Genomic DNA, 19,652 nt, shown 5'->3' with positions numbered 1-19,652 from the left:
ATGTGAGTTTTAAGAAGTCTGTGACACTAGAAAGTTAGGGAATACCTGCTCTATGTTAATGTTAAAGAATGTTTTGGAACAAGATGTGTATAGTGTATATTTATATAAATATAAATTTTATTTGAAAAATTGTAGGTTTCACATTTATACAATATTTTACTACAAATTTTACATTTAGAGTAAATTTCGTATTTTATCACATATTCAGAATTCATTAAAAAGGGGTATAGGCTACAGGTCGTGAAAAATAAACTACAAAAGCACAAGAATTTACAGTTATTTCGTATTTTATCGATCTCGTCAAAAACCCCATCTCTATCCATGATATGTTGTATTCTAAGAAACTAAACACTACAAAATGGCGGACAGTTAACTTTTTAGTTTATTTATAAACAAGAACAAAACGTCCTAGTTGCATTGCAAATACTAAGTTAACGTATTTCATTGTCTCTAGGAATATCCAATAAATATTAATATTTGCGGATGGTCGGCTAAGTAAGCCAATAAAAACTAGTCGTAATGTGGGCTGCTCTCCTTCAGTTCGCAAGGATACATACCGCAGCAGCCAAGGCCACCGTGCCGTTGCGTTCTCCATTGTGTTATCATGTTGAAACAACCAACACCTTACTTGCTACGATTTTGTCCCACCGCTGCACCTGTTTCTGTGTAATTACAAATGACGTTCGAAAGGCGCGGTCCTGCGCATACCTCAGGTTGGAACTGTTCGAACTCAAGCGATAAATTTCAATATAGTGTCAGAGCTTATTGATAGGGATCCCACTTACGGTGAATGAAAATCTTAAATTTCGGTATAAAACTTTATTAATTTCGACGTTACTTTACACAAAAAAGAAGCCATAAGTATAGTGTTATTCTGTATTTAAAAAATGTAACTCCTTGACTCTCGTGGAAAATACATTACTGAATAATTCTAAAATATAGATAGGCTAGATAGATGGATTTACTATATTATCAGAATTTTCTCTTAAATCCAATGCACGGGTCTTCTGACCGTACGTGCTGTGTAAAACAAGTCCTACTTTGTAGGTTTCACCCCTCCCCCCTCACCTTTAGATTCAACCACTCTCCAAAAGAACACACAGATTAAAATGAAAAAGGCACAAACAAAACACATTATATAATATATCCTAACCTAAAACAGGCATAAAAGTGTATAATTGAGTAGTTATCATTATACCTTCGTCAGTTCGCATCACGAACTTCAACAGCTGAAGTTCTAATCTGTCTCGTCTTCAAGAGGAACAATCCAGTCTTTTGTTCGCATTCTCTATTCCCCATGAGGTCAAGACATGCAAGCGAACTCCTAATCTGACTTAGCCTCGAGGGTGGTAGATATTTTCTCCGGATATGCCATTTGTAAGTAAGTAAGCAATATAAACAAATAGGCACCACAAAACACTCAGATTATTTCTATTGCATACCTAAAAATAAAGTCACTGGAAATACTGTATGAATATCAGATTCAAAATTACATAGGTACTGATACAGGGTTTGAATAAATTCAAAATCTGCTACTACATACGTATCAATTTAAAACACATATTTTAATCAATTAAAATTTTAAGGAAAAAACCTAATTAAAACAGAATCGTAAATCCAGCTAACTCCAATCACTTCCATACCTGCTAATCAATGAATGTTAATGTTATGTTTTATTTAACGACGCTCGCAACTGCAGAGATTATATCAGCGTCGCCGGATGTGCCGGAATTTTGTCCCGCAGGAGTTCTTTTACATGCCAGTAAATCTACTGACATGAGTCTGTCGCATTTAAGTAGCCTACACTTAAATGCCATCGACCTGGCCCGGGATCGAACCCGCAACCTTGGGCATAGAAGGCCAGCGCTATACCAACTCGCCAACCAGGTCGACTAAATCAATGAATCAATGAGAGGGGAAATGAGAGGAGAAACCCGTAGTTGCAAGGGAGTTCTGGGCTGAGAAAAATTGAATATGTGAGCTCCAGGCCTGTTGGCCACTTTTCTCACTCCGAGTTTTGCTGGACCACTGAAGGAGATGTAGAAAATGTTCAAGGGAAATGCCGAAAAATGGACGTAACCTAATAGCTACCACATAAAGGGGGAGGGGAGAGAAGCATGTCTGTAGAATGAAGAAGAAACGCCGTAAGTTGTAAGTCTGCACATTGAAAAGCACAGTGTCCTTTCGCAGTGCGAGTGGAGACGAGTAAACTCGCTTGTGTAACATTGTTAATGTGAGAAAGCGAAGCCAATGCATCTATATCGAGGATTTATACTGTATTTGAAAAGTCCATGTCTGCCAACAGTACAGCAGGCAGGGAACTTAGCTCACCGAACTCTTTAGTACCTAATATTAATTCACTCACATATTTATGTGACTTGCAAATAAATATGTCTTCTGGGAACTTTGACTTAAAATTTCGTAACAAAATTTCTCTTAAAAACATTAATTTCGAAGAAATTCGTGCTGAAAACAAAAAAAAATTGCGTTACTTCGTGAGTTTAAACTTACGATACTTCAACCCGGAAGGGCTTGAAACATTTTTTTTATCAGCTGAAAAACCATATTTTGCGAATCCGTGGTTTGCGAAAACTACAGTAGGTACTCCAACTTATTATTCTAACCTTCTTTAGATATGCGACAGTAATAGACTATTTATAGTGTTTCCTCTTTACCTTCTCATTATTCGAAATATTAAGAAAAATTGTGATTCTGTAAAATATCTGTTGTAGATTTTCGTGGAAATACAGGTTTTAGCATTTTTGAAATTGAAAGAAATTTGTCTAGGGGCATGCAGACATCTGTCTGTGTACAGTGATTTATCCTAAACAATCGTCAGTATCTACAAGTCAGTCAATTTATCCGTTGTGAATTTCTGTATGTCCAGCAAGAGCAGATAGAAGAGGACGGTCTCATAACCCTCGCTAAGAGGATTGCCGTAGCTAATGGAAAGACAATTGCTACTATTACAATATTTACTATTTATCGAAAATAATGTTCATTCTTAAACAAAAATAACATCTTAAGCCAGCGGTATTCATTACGCGGCCCGCGGGCCGCATGCGGTTTTCGAGGACATTTATTGTGGCTCTTGGAATAATTTTACTTCCATTACATTTACATCTAAATTCTAAGTGTAAATATACCGTATATTTATTGAAATCCTACAAAGCTTTGGATATCACTGTATCATTCCTAGCAGTACAGTGCAATAGCGTACGTGTTCAACAATGCAGTATATTAAATTTCTATGTTCAGCCTTACTGGATTTCTTAGGAAGAATCTTCTAAAACTTTTCAGTTATCATGAACTGAATAATCTCTGTAATTAAAAACGAGTATTAATTTAAGAATTAAATTTGTTGTGTCTCGTACCACATTACGACCTTCTTCTTTTTAGTAGGTTATATTACGACGCTTTATCAACATCTTAGGTTATTTAGCGTCTGAATGAGGTGAAGGTGATAATGCCGGTGAAATGAGTCCGAGGACCAGTACAGAAAGGTACCCAGCATTTGCTCGTATTGGGTTGAGGGAAACCCCCGGAAAAAACCTCAATAAGGTAAATTGCCCCGACCGGGAATCGAACCCAGGCCACCTGGTTTCACCGCCAGACGCGCTAGCCGTTACTCCACACGACCTTCTTGACTGTAGATGTAGAGACAGAACCTGGTTAACATGAAAGTGTGAGTTGTTCCGCCCAACTTTGTTTCCTAGCCGTTCCTTCCACTCACAAACACGACATAACGCATCACGTTGTTACATTAACGGAATTCAAGGCTGTCTAACGTGACGAACAAACATTATGGATCATGTAATCGAGAAATTAGATTCGGAGAACTTTCTAACGAACCGTTAACCGTACAGATAGTCCATCGGCTTTCCATTCCGGAAACACGGATTCAGACCCTGACTAATTCAAGATGAAATTTGCGACGGATAAATACGATATTGTGACAAATGTCCGTATCTGCGGAGGCTTAGTCGTAGCTCACTCGGCTGACAGTTCTCACAAAGGAAACAGGAGTTTGATTCTGGACAGATTTTTAAGCTCTGTAGTGGAGAAATCTGGATTTTCAACTAATACTACTGTTTACCCAGCTGTTCTTATTTAGAACTCTATTTCGCGATTTGTCGTGATTATTTTATCCGCATATTATTAATCAGAATCACTTAATTCGTAAAGATTAGTAAAATCTATTGTATATCTATTATGTCGTGATTTTCGTGATCTCCATAAACACCTGGCCCTGCTTATTTCGCACAGGTACGGTGTGTAGCATGACTGAATAACTTTATCTGTGTGGACTGAACAGAAGTGAAATTAGAGTTACCCAAAGTACGGTAATATGCTGAATAAAGTAGCCATTATATATTGAATACAACCGCCTGAAGAGTTGAGTTTGTGAAAAAAACTGTTACTACTCTACTGTATTTTGATAAAATACCTTAAAAGAAATAAACAAACTGAAAATCGTAATATCGCATTTCCCTGTAATATAAGTGGATACACTACTTTGCTCTCCTCCTATAGCTAGTAAAATGATCTGTTTACATATTGCACTAGTAACACCAAACTCCTGTAATGGAAGAGGGTAACAATGTTTCCGAGTATAGCCAGGTTAATATTAAAAATGTTGGTAAAAATAAAGTGATGTCCCTGTACTTACAAGGAAACATTCTCATGGGGCAGATAAAAAAAAATAATCTTTTTTCTTCCATCATTTTAATAATGTCAAAAGAAGTGCTTACACAAATTTTGGCCACTCGAGCGCAATTACGAAGGCCGTAAAAATAACTTTCTCTGGGGCCGTTTACAGGAAGAGAACAACATTTCATGGAAAGTTTTATTGGAACAGATATAGCAATTGTTTAGTTATTTTCCAACTTATTCACCACCAAAATGAAGACATTTGTCATTCAGTGGTATCAATTTTTGTATCCTTGTGTCGTAGATGTCTGCCGTCTGGAATCGGAACCAATGTGTTGGCACATGTCTTTGTCATGAGTTGTTTCTACGCGCTTCCAGGATTTCACAGGTCTCCAAATGTGAAACGTCTATACTGACATATGTGGTTTCTGCATGGAATGATAGCCCTATATCAACAGTCCATGAAACTCGAATAAACTCATTCCGCCACAAATAGTGACATGTGCTGTTTCTGCAATCCCTGATTCATTTGTTTTAAATGGAGAAGTTCGTAACCTATGGGAGACAGAAGATACAAAAAGACTCCAAATACTACATAGTGTCTCTCAAATATCTGGCTACGTTCGAAACAATCTACCTATGCGAAAAAAGAAAAGAAAAACTGTCAGGCTTATGAAATATCTCAAGAACAAATCACGATTAACTGATTCACATCTGCAGAACTGTTTACGTATAGCTACAAGCAACTTCTCCTTGGGCATCACTGAAATTCTGAGTAATGTTCAAGTTCAAGGATATCATTATCCTGTTATGCCCCAAGTGTTTTAAAAGTTTATTTATTTCTTTATTATCTATTTTATATATGTAACCATATAGGCCTAATTGAAGAAGGTAAATTTGCGAATCCTAAATCACGCAGTAGAACAAGTGAACAGCTTCAAATATGTCGGGTGTACTAAAACCAGTAACACGAGCTGCTGCCAGGATGTTAAAAGGAGGATATCAATGGCAAAGGAAGCATTTAATAGAAAAAGAAGCATCTTCTGCGGACTTCTGGAAAGAGAACTAAGAAAGAGACTAGTGAAGTGCTTTGTGTGGAGTGTGACATTGCATGGGGGTAGAAACATGGCCATTACGACTAAGTGAAAAGAAGCGACTAGAAGCATTTTAAATGTGGATATGGAGAAGGATGGAGCATGTGAAATGGACTGACAGAATAAGAAATGAAACTGTGTTGGAAAGAGTGGGTGAAGAAAGAATAATGCTGAAACTTATTTCGCTACAGTAGTAGACAAGCACAAGTGAAGTGAGCGACGTGTTACTGTAATTACAACACACTATTTACAAATCAAAGACAGTAAAATGATTTGTAGTTGAAATTATCATTTTAGTATGTTTATTTTAAGAACCGACACTAATCAGTGCTGATTAAATAATGACATCATTCTGACAAACAAAACAGGGGGATTTCGTCTAATCATAAATCTCGTAACTCTCACCGAATATCGAACTTTGATCCACTTAGTTAAAATCCTTAACTAACTGAGCTACAGTTGGATATGGAGAGAACAAATAAGGGAAAGAAAAGAGGAAATGTAGATTTTTATCAAGTCTGCTATTTACAATAAACATTTGTCCTACGTCAAAGGACATTCTTTTGTTCTCAAATATAGCTACTTGTTTACATAATGGTATTGGCCTTAGTCTTCATTAAATCCCCAATTGCTGATGATAAACTTTCATTGAGTTCAACTTGATTCTTTGAGAGAGGTTCTCACGTTTGATAAAGAACTGAGTGTTGTACCTTTTACAAATGTCAGGATGAAAGTTAAGTGGTTTACCTTGGCTTTCTGACGATGCATTGCTTCAGAACTCGACAGCTTTCTTCGTTATACAATCTTATAGACGCTTACAAATCATTTTACAGTTATTACTAATGTGAGCGTATCTAGTTTCAGCAGTGTCGTCTTCTGATGGGAATCAACAAGAATTTAAAATAAAGCCATATGGATACTTTCTCTGAAACCTCTAGAACTAACATTTTCACTTTTGAACGTTTTAATGGATGGCATACTGGCTGCATTAATTAATAATGAAGGTTTACTAGTTCTAGTGAAATAAACTCTTGTTTTCTGTTTCTAAATAAATAGGTACCATTATCATAAAACTTTTTAGGCATATTAAAATTCCTTAAAATTTCTCTTACAAGCAAACATTCTGATGGGGGCAGATAAAAAAAGTTAATTTTTTTTCTTCCACCATGTTACTAAGTGCTTATACAAATTACGGCCACAAGACCGCAATTACGAGGCAGTCCAGAAAGTGATTTTCCCTGGAGCCGTTTACAAAAAAAAAAAAGTACAATTTTATAGAAAGATTTATTTAAACAGATACAGCAATTGTTGTGCTATTTGCCAACATATCCCCCACTGGAATCTGAGACAACTGTCGTACCATGGGATCAATTTTTGTGTCGTAGAATTCAGCCGCCTGGGATCGAAACCAGCGTTTGACAGCCGTCTGCACCTCTCTGTCGATCCCATGATGACAAATATCTCAATTCCGGTGGGTAATATATTGAAAAATTGCTCAACAATTGCTGTGTTCCAATAAATTTTTCCAATGAAATTGTTTTCTTTCTGTTAACGGTCTCTGGCGAACTTATTTTTTAAGGCCCTCGCAATTGTGGTCGAGTGGCCAAAATTTGTGTGCGCACTACTTATGACCAAAGCTCGGAACTTGGGGACTTGTGTCTTTGAACGTGGCTAAGCGACCGGACTTCAATGTCAACAAACTCCCGCTTCCAGCACGGAGGTACAGTCAGGTTTGCTACAAAAGTTGTTTCTGGCTGCAACAACATATTGATAATATTATGGTAGGTTGAAACACGTAATTTCATAGCATATATATAATAAAAATAAACATGAGAAATATATCAAATTTACTGTTCTGCTGTGTACATTTTATTACAGTGTATGACTACCTACATTCGAAGATTTTTCGGTAGTGGACTTAAAATACTGAATTTTTTCACTGTCACTGTTTTCTGTTTGATTTTCAGCAGTTGCTAGCTGATCTCGTATCTGAGAAAGATAAATATATCCTAAATTTTTCTCGAAAATAGTTTTCAATTTGCGTGTCACTACTAGGGCAGGCCCCTCTACGTCTCGATCCATAGCTATGGACAGACTTTTCTACAATTTGAGGGACTGCAATGCCTTTCAATGAATTTCGTTTCCAGCCTCTAGTTTGTGTGTGGCACAACTTACAAAATATAAACTCTCCATTCGAAAAAAATAATGTATCTCCTCCGAATTCTCCACGAAATTCTGTATCTTAAATTAAAAAAAAAAAAATGTATTTTCAAACTTCTATAATACCCATTCGAATAACACGTATTTTCTAATTCCTCAAACAGACCGTTTACCTTTAATTCTCTGAATGTCATTGGCTTCGACATAACAGTTTCCTCGTCCGTCTTTCTGTCATTAGTTGTGGCCACTTTCTTAGTACACAAGACTGTCCCTGAGCACTTGCAGCGTGAGCTTTGTGTACGCTGTACCTGTAACCTTACTCATGCACACGACACAAGTCCCCAAGTTCCGAGCTTTGCTTATGACATTATTAACTTGGTGAAAGAAAAAAAAAATAACTTTTTCATCTGTCCCCATCAGAATCTTTGCTTGTCAGTAGTTATTTAGTAGTATGTCTAATAGTATGACGAGTATAATATTAATATGTTCAATAAAGAAAGTCCCGAAACTTTGCAATATTTTTATGCTATTCAGTATTCTAATATGACGCATATTGACTGCATGCAAACAAGAAGTTAAACATTAACACAATTTAAAAAAAATGTTATATTTTAAAATGATAAGTTACTATGTTCTCTTTCTGTCGTTGATACATTTAAAAACGATTGCGAGAAACATACTGTACATGAATCAAAATTAATTATTTTTTCAAGAATAAAGGCAATAACGTCATTTTAAAGTGCTAAGATCTTTAAACGCGGAACGATAAATTAAAATTGAACTTTTTTAACTACAGGGGTCATTCAGAGACAAGGAGATAAATAAATTACTGTTTCTAATGAAAATGACAGAGTTTCAAACCTCGGAAAATCCAAAGATATGAACTTGTTGGCCAGGTTTTCTCTGAATATTTCGTTTTTCATTTTCATGGTCCAACTGTAGCTCAGCTAGATGACAGATTCCTATCCAAGGAACCAAGTTTCAATTCTTAACTTATTCAAAAAAATTCTCCTTCCCATTCGACTAATTGCTCCATTATTAGCGTACGATCTTCTCGTAGTGTCGTAGCGTCTGTCGTTGAAAAGGGTCTTTAAATTAAAAGTGAAACAGCTTGCACAATTTGCACTAAACAAGTGAATAAATGAAGTTACTTAATATACTGATGAGAGCGCGGATGTTTAGGCATTTATTTTGGTTAAAATAGGCAGGCATATAGGCACTAAAAACAATAAAATAGGCAGTCAAATAGGCATTCATTGTTCATGGAAACAGACAAAAAATAGACAAATACTTAATAAACTATCCCATACGGTACTCACTTTCCTTTGGTTACATGTCACAACAAGATGCTTTTTAAGTTGTCAACTATCATAGTGAGCCGCCTGTCAGAGAGAACGTTTTTCATGGTGGAAAAAGATATTTCTACTTCTACTGAAATGATTGGAGCAAACTTAAAAGAACTTATTTCAGAAGGATTGTGTCTACTTTCTCTCAGAGATCGGGAAAAACCGACTTGTATTGTCTCAAAAAGAGGGGTGTGAGAAAGGATTAGAGACTTCAAAGAACGCGTGACTTGTGCGTGCAAGCGACAACAGTAACGGGACCTGGAGACTTGCTTTTAATACTTCCCTCATCCCCTTTCTTTCGCTGGTAAACCCCGAAGTGACCTGAGCACTGAGGGTTATATTGTTCAAACATCTTTGTTAAGTGACATAAAAGATGAAATCGGTAGGGGTGAAAAGTTTACGTCTTCTTGGAGAAACCTGTATTGCTGGGGAATAAGATTCTCAGCAAATATTTGTGTGAGTTGAAGATATATTTTTAATTTGTGCAACCGTTCTTTTTGTGTTTATTTTTATATAATTTATGTGGGGTTTATTTTAAATGCATTAAAAATATGGAAAATGTACAATGACGACGTAAAAGGGCTAAAAAAAAAAGGCATTTAACCTTAAAATAGGCAACGGGAGCTAAAATAGGCAAAAAGACAAAATAAAAATTGGGCCTATCATCCCCAAATGTATGGCAACGTGTTTATCTCTAATAGGTCTTTCACACATACACTCAATTTAAAAAAAAAAAAAAAAAAAAGCATTTTGCCTAACATCCGGGCTCTACAGTGATGATATATTTTGCGATACTTATACTTAAAAAGTAGTTGTGTAGCAGATTTTCTCAGAGTTTATCGATTTCCAGTACAACTCTCGTCCCGTCTTTGTTCTATTATCGTCATATTATCATCTCGTCAACTACGAACAGCTTCTGCAGTTTGAAAGAGTTGTTAAACAGATTATTACATTATCTTGCATTAATGTAAAACAAACAAGCAGTGAAGCTCAATTAACTGGTGACAGTTAGTCTGGGTCCGCAAGCGAAGACAAAGGCTTAATAAAATGTTGTTATGCATCCGAAAGCCCCTGGGAACTACGAAGTCGGCCACCTGTCACGTTTTGCAACTCGTTTGTTAAACCGGCTATTACTTTACATCGGGATGACCTGGTTTAGGTTCCACCTGTCATCTGTATGGGCCCCTTTGCATGCGAAGGCTTCTCATCAAAGAGGACCTGGGTTTGACTACGAACAGGATCTGTGAGATTTTTGGCGACCAAATTTAATGGAAACAGTGGTCGGTGTCGGTAACATTTGTGGTCATATTGATGTTGATGTTGATCGGTGCTGATACTGGCCACGGCCATGAAAATTGAAGATGCTGCAAATCGTGACAATGGACATAATGATGAAGATTGTGACGATGAAGATAATGATCATGACAAGGAATACAGTCTATTAAAAATAGTGATGGCAAAGATAATGATGATTATGACGACGAATGTATTGCAGATAATGATGACAAAGTCACTGAATTGTTGCGAAACACGTGACACATACAATGAAAAAGTATACACCACCATTGTGACTTTTTTTTAGGCCCACCTGATTGATTTACTTCTTCGGCAGAAACGGATTACAGCTCATTGTGTATTTTTGTCATTTTAATATAATTTTTCTCAACTATGTTTAGACTTGAGATGATGAAATAATGGTGGTGATACTCATATCTTTCAGTCTAGAGACTAGCCACGAAATAAGGGGCAAATATTTAATGATTTTGAAGACTTGGGGTGGCAGCAAGACGGATCTCCGCCGCATTACGCACTGACAGTACGGGAATGGCTGGATGTGTGGTTTCGGAGGATATGGGTAAGACGTCTTATTGTATGGCCCGCAACATCCCCAGACCTAACACTATCTGATGTTTTTCTCTGGGAACACTTAAATAATCAAGTGTACAAGCACACCTTTCAAGATGAGGCTTATCTGCGACAAGTTATTATCATTGAGTTGATTTCAATTCTCGTGGAGTTCTGCAGGATGGCATGCGGAAACGTCAAATTGAGATTCGAGCTTGCATCAACTTCAAAGGTACCCAAAATGGCCACTATGTAGAAAATCAATAATGTTTTGAAATAGTTTACAGGTTTCATAGTGGTAATGAAATAAGTAATGAGATTTTGTTGAAATTTGTATTCCTTATCAAACATTTGCCCCTTATTTTGTGGCCACCCGGTAATATACAGAGTGTTCTGAAAAAAAAAAGGTTTCTAGTATCTAGAGAGGAGGTAGTATGCATCGAAACAAGAAATAAAAGTCCTACAAACATGGGTCCTAAAATTAGTATCTTCTGAGAAATGAGCAAATGTTTACCGCCACTGTAAGAGCAGCATATCTTCCACTGTGCAGAAAACAAATGAGGAAACAGAATGCAACCGTCTGCTTGTCATTTCATTACGTATTACACAGCATACCTTTGTGTTTGTATCAAGAGGATGCTTAAGCAGACGGCAGTACGTTAAAGCTGCAGTTTGTTTACGGCGATCATCGCTGGCGATTGTTGCCTGGAGTTGCTAGCAGTTAATATGAATGAGCACGGTTTCTTTACAGCGATGATCGCCAACGTAGATCGTTGGACGCGACGCAGATCGCTGGATGTTGCTTCTGAAGCAAATTCAGGGCGCACATCGCCGCATACATGTTCAATAATCGACATTTAGAGAAGGCCATGTAGAAATATTGAATCTAGTTATGGCAGCAAAACAAATCAAGACTTTTTTTTTAGTCTGTAGCAGTTAAATAAGGGACACTTTTATTATTACACTGTGGAGTAACGGTCAGCGCGTCTGGCCGCGAAACCAGGTGGCTCGGGTTCGAATCCTGGTCGGGGCAAGTTATCTGGTTGAGGTTTTTTCCGGGGTTTTCCCTCAACCCAATACGAGCAAATGCTGGGTAACTTTCGGTGCTGGACCCCGGATTCATTTCACCGGCATTACCACCTTCAATTCATTGAGACGCTAAATAACCTAGATGTTGATACAGCGTCGTAAAATAACCCAATAAAATAAAAAAATATATTATCCACGGTTTTATAAGGAAATTTAAGTTAGAAGTTACTGAAAAATGTAGGCCTATTAAGTGACATTGACTCAAGGGAATTAACAAAGAATGAATACTATTATATTGCCTTTAAACAATTTTTATTCATGACTATATACATCTCTTGACAGTACTTTGCACTGCACTTTTTAAACATTTATACATATCAAAATAATAATTTCAACACTAATTCATGAAATAAACATCAGCTAGAGAAATAATTGATTTTTACATTCTGAAATAAAGTTTGATTAAAATGTGGAATTTTTGCGAGCCTCGAAAAAAAAAATTAAGGGGAAATCGGACATCTAGGCCAAAAAAAGGACTGTGCCGTTACAGCTTCTTTCCTTTCTAATAGGCATGCTGAATACAGATATCGTCCTCTTCTAGAATAAATGGTGTCTTCAAAATCTTGGATTTATTCCTATTCATTTTTCTGTTAAGTCCTCGACCTATGTTAACTATTTTACATGACCATCTGTAATAGGTGAAAAGGATGAAACAAAACAAATGAGAATTGACAGCGATGTACGCTGATAAAGAAACCACTTCCTGGCTATCATCGCCTGCGTTTATAATCTCCGGCGATGTGCGTCCGGCGATAATCGCCGTAAACAAACCGTAGCTTAAGAGTTCGTAATCATACTAATGCAATTGTATTACTGTACCAGTAAGATATGTTAGTTTTGTAACTGTAATACGTAGTGACAAACGGTTGCATTCTGTTCCTTCTTGCCAAAGAGGTTACAGTGAATATGTTGCTCTCACAGTGATGGTACACATTTGCTCATTTCTCAGAAGATATTAATTTTAGGACCCAGGTTTGTAGGACTTTTATTTCTCGTTTTGATGCATACTGCCTCCCCTCGAAATATTGGAACCTTTTTCGAGTATTCATAGATGAGAAAAGAATGAAAATTATGATGCCGCTTTAGACAACATAGAACAAATGCAGAATTATAGCCCCGTTAGGAGAAATATTAATCTGCACTTTTCTAACGGAAAATCGAATCTGGGGTCACTTGATAACAGCCGAACAAGTTAACGCTGAAACGGTGAGCGCTCATTTCACGTGGGTGTCTATAGATTTACATCAACCTCTTCAAAGGAGGAAGTGAGCCTTGACGGCTCTCGGAAACAATCGCAGGTGTTTGCCCGTGAATAAAATGAACCTGCGCGATGGGCATCTTCATCACAGCGAACCGCGAACAACCGCTGATCGCATTTGTCATGTCCGGGCACCCAAGCGCGACTCGATAAATACCAAAAAATTCTGAAAGTTACATTCGCAGTGAGTTTTACTTCCTTTGGTGTAAGAATTGAGCTCTTCCACTAATACTCTGTGAACGTACACGAAAGAAAATTCCGTAAAAGAACGCCTATTATAAAGTGGCTTTACATCTCTGTCTTGTGCTCGCAATTCAAGTGGAACTGGGTTTTATTGTTTGCGGAAGAGACGTTTTAGGTACCGTTAACAGAGGTCAGAGCAGGACACGACAACAGGACTTGTCGCCAGCTGTTACCTGTCAATAAGCGACACGCCAGATCAGGCCATTAGTATTGGACGATTAGTTCGTAATAGACAGACGAGGAAAATGTGTCAGCAGTGCAAAGAGCTTCTTCCGTGTGCATTCCATAACTATCTGCCCCTTCAGATTTATCTTCTTTAACTTTCTCCTTATATAAATACCGGCGATGTGACGTTCTGTAAAATTTATTTCGAGGTTTTTACGACGTTTCTGATATAGAAAAAGTGTTTTCACATATAACGTCTATATTCGACATACATTAATAAAAAAAGAAACAATTTGGTGGAACGGAAATTACACTGATCGTCATGAAAATATTTACGTCATATCCGATAAACCTAATAATGTGAACGATTCTATTCTTATACAGAAGGGAAGTCCGCATATCTAGGCCAACATAACCATTTGGAAGAAATGTTTAAATTTACAATTCATGTTGATGTTCCGATAAGCCAATTTGCTATATACAGGGTGATTCACGAGGAAAGGTAAAAAATTTAGGATCTGGATTCTGAAGTCATTCTGAGTCAAAAAGTTCATATGAATATAGTTCCGTTTTTGAACGGTTACGGAGATACGGCTCTTTGATTTCACAAAAACTTCTGAGATTCCATTGTACTAACTCGCATTGAGAGACAGATAACGGACAAATTTAAAGTTTATATTCACGTATGCATACATACCTAATATTCTAGAAGTCGGGGTCGATGTTTTCGCACATTTTCAAAGGTACCTCCTTCTGCTTCAATGCACTGTTGCGCTCGGGCGTGAATCGTGCTCATCGCTCGGGAGAGTTGCATGTGGCTGTCTTCATACCGCATCCAAAATAGGCCGATTAGCGCCTCTCTCGTTTCCCCGTTCCTTTGCTATACCAAGTCTTTCATTCAACCCCGTAGACAGTAAATACTCTTCGATATGGTACCCTTCTGTTCGGAAAGCGTCGTTCATATTCAGCGACGGCACGCAAGAAACTTCCAACGCACAAACCATAAACATACACAATATCGGCGTATTCTGTAGTCGATAATTTATAAGGCATCTTGAAAAACACAACTTAACACTTCCGATAACTGTACCTGTATAACTACTGTACTGTAGGTAGCTGACTGGACTGCTGTGAACCGATAAGTGATAGCGTATTTGTTGTGACATTTGTAAAGCCCCGCCACCCGGTTTGTTTCTCTTCTCTTATCTACATCGCTCATAATGCAGAATCCAATATTACGTCATTCATCGGTGGCCTTGTTTCACGTCAGCAGCATATGGTAACGTCTGATTCACATTGGGGCGAGACGTTTTACCAAAAAAGTGCATCTATCTCCGCCATCGTTCGAAAACGTACGTATGTTCATATGAACTTCTTCACTCAAAATGGCCTAAGATATCGTATCCTAAATTTTTTACTTTTTCGTGAATCACCCTGCATAGCCTACTTCATCAATAATTTGAAGTAATCAATCTTAATGGCTTAACAAGAAAATATACAAAACAAGTTACATTATAACTGTTTTAAATATACACGTAACATTTTATTACAAGTGCAAACGTTTTCACCCCCTTGGGGCTGGAATAACAATATCAAATATCAAAATCAAAAGTGAAAATAAATGTGTAATGAAACTGTGTGTGATAAAATTGCATTTTATGGAAAAAGATGGAGTGTGTTTCATGTTAAACTTATCTATATAATATAAAATACACGAAACACTATATAGTGTAGGAGAACTTAAGTTCTACAGATGTGAATAACGACATCGATGAATGAATATTAAAACCATTGAATGTGACGCTTGATGCGGGTCAAAATATTGACAAAGTGCCTAAAATGGCTATTGATTATCATTATACTGTATTTGCGTGATGTAAAAAGATGGAAAAGTACTTCCTAATTGAAATATCTACTTTAAACACTGTCTTACATGTGACAACCTTATGTTCAACAGTTGTGAAATGTCAATACATAAATATAAAATTAACAAACTGCTTGGTGTTACTCACATACAATATGGATAAATACCAATGGAATGTAGCGCCTACTGTATAGACTACCAATTAATTGCTAATTGCCTGCAGCTCAGAAACAATAAATTATTTGTCCTCTCAACAGTAGGCCTACATTGTTTTTTTAATTCGTTAGTTTAAAACGCTTTATCAACTGCGATGTTTATCAAGTGCCTGAATGAAATAATGCCAGCGAAATGAGTCCAGGGTCCAATGCAGAAAGTTTCCCAGCATTTGCTTAATGGGTTGAGGGAAAATCCAGGAAAATATCTCAAACAGATAACTTGCCCCAAACAGGATTTGAACCCGAGTCCGCTCGTTTCACAGTCAGACATATTAACCATTACTCTACAGGGGTGAACCATTCTGTTTTCATCTTACGATGTTTGGATGACGTATATACGTCTTTTGATGTGACATATTAATGAATTAAATACTATTATAGTCACAATCATGCCATGGTATGAAAGAAAAATTCCACAACCTCGAGCGGGAATCGAACCTGCGACTTCCTGTTTTCCGGTCAGGCGCTCTACCACTGAGCTATCGAATTCGTCTCACGCCAAAGGCTCGGAATTATCCTTTCATACTGGCGTACTGTCCATAGCGTCTGATCTTAGTCAGCACTGCTTCTGGGTGGAAAGAAACTTTACAAATGTAATCTTCATCTTACGAGTCGCCAGGATAATTCCGAGCCTTTGGCGTGAGACGAATTCGATAGCTCAGTGGTAGAGCGCCTGACCGGAAAACAGGAAGTCGCAGGCTCGAGGTTGTGAAATTTTTCTTTCATACCATGGCATGATTGTGACTATAATAGTATTTAATTCATTCTGTTTTAATGCATTACCATTATTATAACCTTGATGACGTGGTTAGCACGGGTGTCTTATAATGGGAAAGTCCTGAGTTCGATCCCAAGTGTCATCTAACCTGACTTTTGCTCTTTTATGGTTTTCCAAGTCTCTCCATGCAAGTTCCGGGATCTTACCAATTACAAAGTGTTACAACCCGCTTCCTGCCAAATCCTATAACATTCATTTATCACACTTCGTGTGTCTTTGTTACCGGTAAAGATTGAATTTGTATGACTTAAGAGTTAAGAATGGCATCAAGTATACCAGAGTGTACGTAGTGTCCATTATGAGTGGTTTGAAGCCAGTTCCAAGATTTCGAAATCGAACAATAGAGAACTGTGTCACAAAGACTGGCGGATGTTTGACATTTTTGGAACAATTCCTTCATACCCAAACTAATTACTTACAACTTACAAGGCTCAAAATCAGGAAATAACGTTCTCATTGGTTCAAACTATGACTTGTTACTATGTGGGCAAGGATCACCCATTACGTACATACATTTTCACGTTTTCAGAACAACTCATTCATACTTATACAAATTATCGGTTCTTATAAATAATTTTACAAGACTCTAACTCAGGAAAAAACACTCTCACTGGGTTCTAGCTATGGATTGTTTTTATATGGCAAGAGTCATTATGTAAATAATTTTTTACATTTTTTGAACAACTTCTTATAATTATCCATATCGGAAAACGTATTGTCTTTCTTGTGTTAAATTTTAAATTATCTCGTTAACATGTAACTTATCAGCCTACTATCGGCCATCTTCAGAACTGGTTGTTGCTGGTCTTGGCGCCTTTTGTTTGTGTTTCCTGTGGGGGTGTGTTTGTGTAGTGTAATGTGGAGTCAAAGAATGTGTGTGTTCTGAAATTGAGTTGTGTGTTGAGAATTGTGACAACATAATAAGAAAGACAAAACATAATCATAAAAAACATAAAAATACAACACAAACACAAGAACACAAAAAATACATCACATTAACATACGAAAACAAAAACACACACAAGATAGCAACCTCATTCAAGAAATTAAATTACAAATAATACTCTACAAAAACATCTCAACACACAAACAACACAAACAAACAAATACAACCACACAGGCGTATACAAACTCAAATGCAACACCTGCAACAACTTCTACATAGGACAGACAGGCAGATCATTTCAAACACGTTACAAAGAACACATCACAGCCATAACAAAATTACAAAACACTTCCACATATGCAGAACTCATCACAAATGCTAACTACGCCTACAGAGACATCAACACAGACATGGAAATTCTACCTCAATTTCAGAACACACACACTCTGACTCCACATTACACTACACAAACACATCTCCACAGGAAACACAAACAAAAGACGCCAAGATCAGCAACAACCAGTTCTGAAGATGGCCGATAGCAGGCTGAAACATGTTAACGAGGTAATATAAAATTTAACACAAGAAAGACAAATACAGTAATACGTTTTCCGAAGTGATATAGTGTTAAAAGTTGTGTAATCAAGATGTATTATCTATATCAATTACTTATAAATTTACAAGGCTTTAATTCAGGAAATAATATTCTCACAGGGTTCAAACTATGTACTGTTACCATATGGGTAAGGATGATTAAGTATATAAATATTGACATTTCTTGAACCACTCCTTCATAGGTAGACCCAAGAGCACGCAAGTCAAATCTCTTTACGATAGTATTAAAACTCTCTTCCCATGCATTGTGAGGCGAGAAAGTAAAGTATTTTGTAACGAAAATTGCGAATAGGTGATACAATCTGAACTTTCTTCCTTAAAAGCGTTTTTGGTCGCCGAGTCAGAGGGTTCTACCGCGATTTCGTGATTTATGAAACAATACATAATAAGAGGTAGGCTATGAACTGAACTCTGAGCGGCATTGCCTCATAACCAAGACGTCAGATATAATAATATTGAAAAGCGTTTCGACTACCGCTCGTGGCACGACTCAAACAAGCAGATCTAGATGTAAAAGCGAGTTATCTGCTACTCTGATTTCTGTGTTGAAAACAATAGCATTCATGCCACGAGAAAGTGCTACGTCCATCATAAAACAAGACAAGACATGCACAATTAACCGTGAAAACGGTTTCTTACCTTCGAGTCCCATGACGCTTTTCTTTTGTTCTTGTGGTCCATTGTTACGGTCATTTTCTCTGGTTTAATTCGAGGATGTTCAGCAGAAAGAAAAATTCATTTCAATTAATAACGTACGAACTGTGTCACTTCCACTAAAATTCACACAGCAGAAAGGCACAAACAGTCTTGTACACTGTTTCAACTTTCTATTTCATCTAGCAAGAATAATAAGGATTTCTTATTGGTTTTTGATATAGCGCCAAACACTCAATTCAACGGCTTGTTTCTCACAGATGTCACGTGATACACTTCTAACACTTCACCTTATTGCTGTCCACACTTCCTCCAAGTTTTTTGTTCCTCATTGGCTCGCACCCATGCCAAATTCAAGACGCTCGGTGCTGGAAACGTGCTTACTGCATTCACGATGCAAATGCTATCTGGAGTTGTCTTTAGGGGCTTTCATCTTGTCTCATTCAAATGATGAAAAATTTATGTTAACACTTTCTCCTCGCGACTAGGAACGTTAATTTGCTAGGAAATGTGTCACTGTAGGTTTTCATCTCCTCTGATTGTACCATCTGTGAACAGAAATACAACAGTGCATTAATATGTTGTGTAGACAAACAAAACTGCAAGTAAGCGTTATGACTTTGCTACAACAAATAAATTATGATTTTTGTACCGTTATTTTGCTTACGTCTAATGTATGTAATATAAATACTCATATTTCTCTAGTTGTGTTCATTTTACGTTTTAGCTTTATCTCACATAGGTAACTATGAAAAGTATTAGGCTATGTGAAAAGATCTTTGAAGAAAAC

The 19,652-nt window shown here is 37.1% G+C and overlaps 1 protein-coding gene across 1 annotated transcript in view; it reads right to left on the bottom strand.

The window, feature by feature from the left end:
- Positions 1 to 19,410, bottom strand: part of LOC138710700 (atrial natriuretic peptide-converting enzyme) — a 133,817-nt gene extending 114,407 nt beyond the window's left edge. The window contains exon 1 of the mRNA XM_069841766.1: positions 18,848 to 19,410. Within this exon, the coding sequence (XP_069697867.1) occupies positions 18,848 to 18,901 (54 nt within the window). The 5' untranslated portion in view covers positions 18,902 to 19,410. The remainder of the gene's footprint in view (positions 1 to 18,847) is intronic.
- Between the last annotated feature and the right edge of the window lie 242 nt (positions 19,411 to 19,652).

The sequence above is a fragment of the Periplaneta americana genome, chromosome 12 (assembly GCF_040183065.1).
Source record: "Periplaneta americana isolate PAMFEO1 chromosome 12, P.americana_PAMFEO1_priV1, whole genome shotgun sequence".
Taxonomy (NCBI): Eukaryota; Metazoa; Arthropoda; class Insecta; order Blattodea; family Blattidae; genus Periplaneta; species Periplaneta americana.
This window is presented reverse-complemented; position numbering and strand designations above follow the sequence as displayed.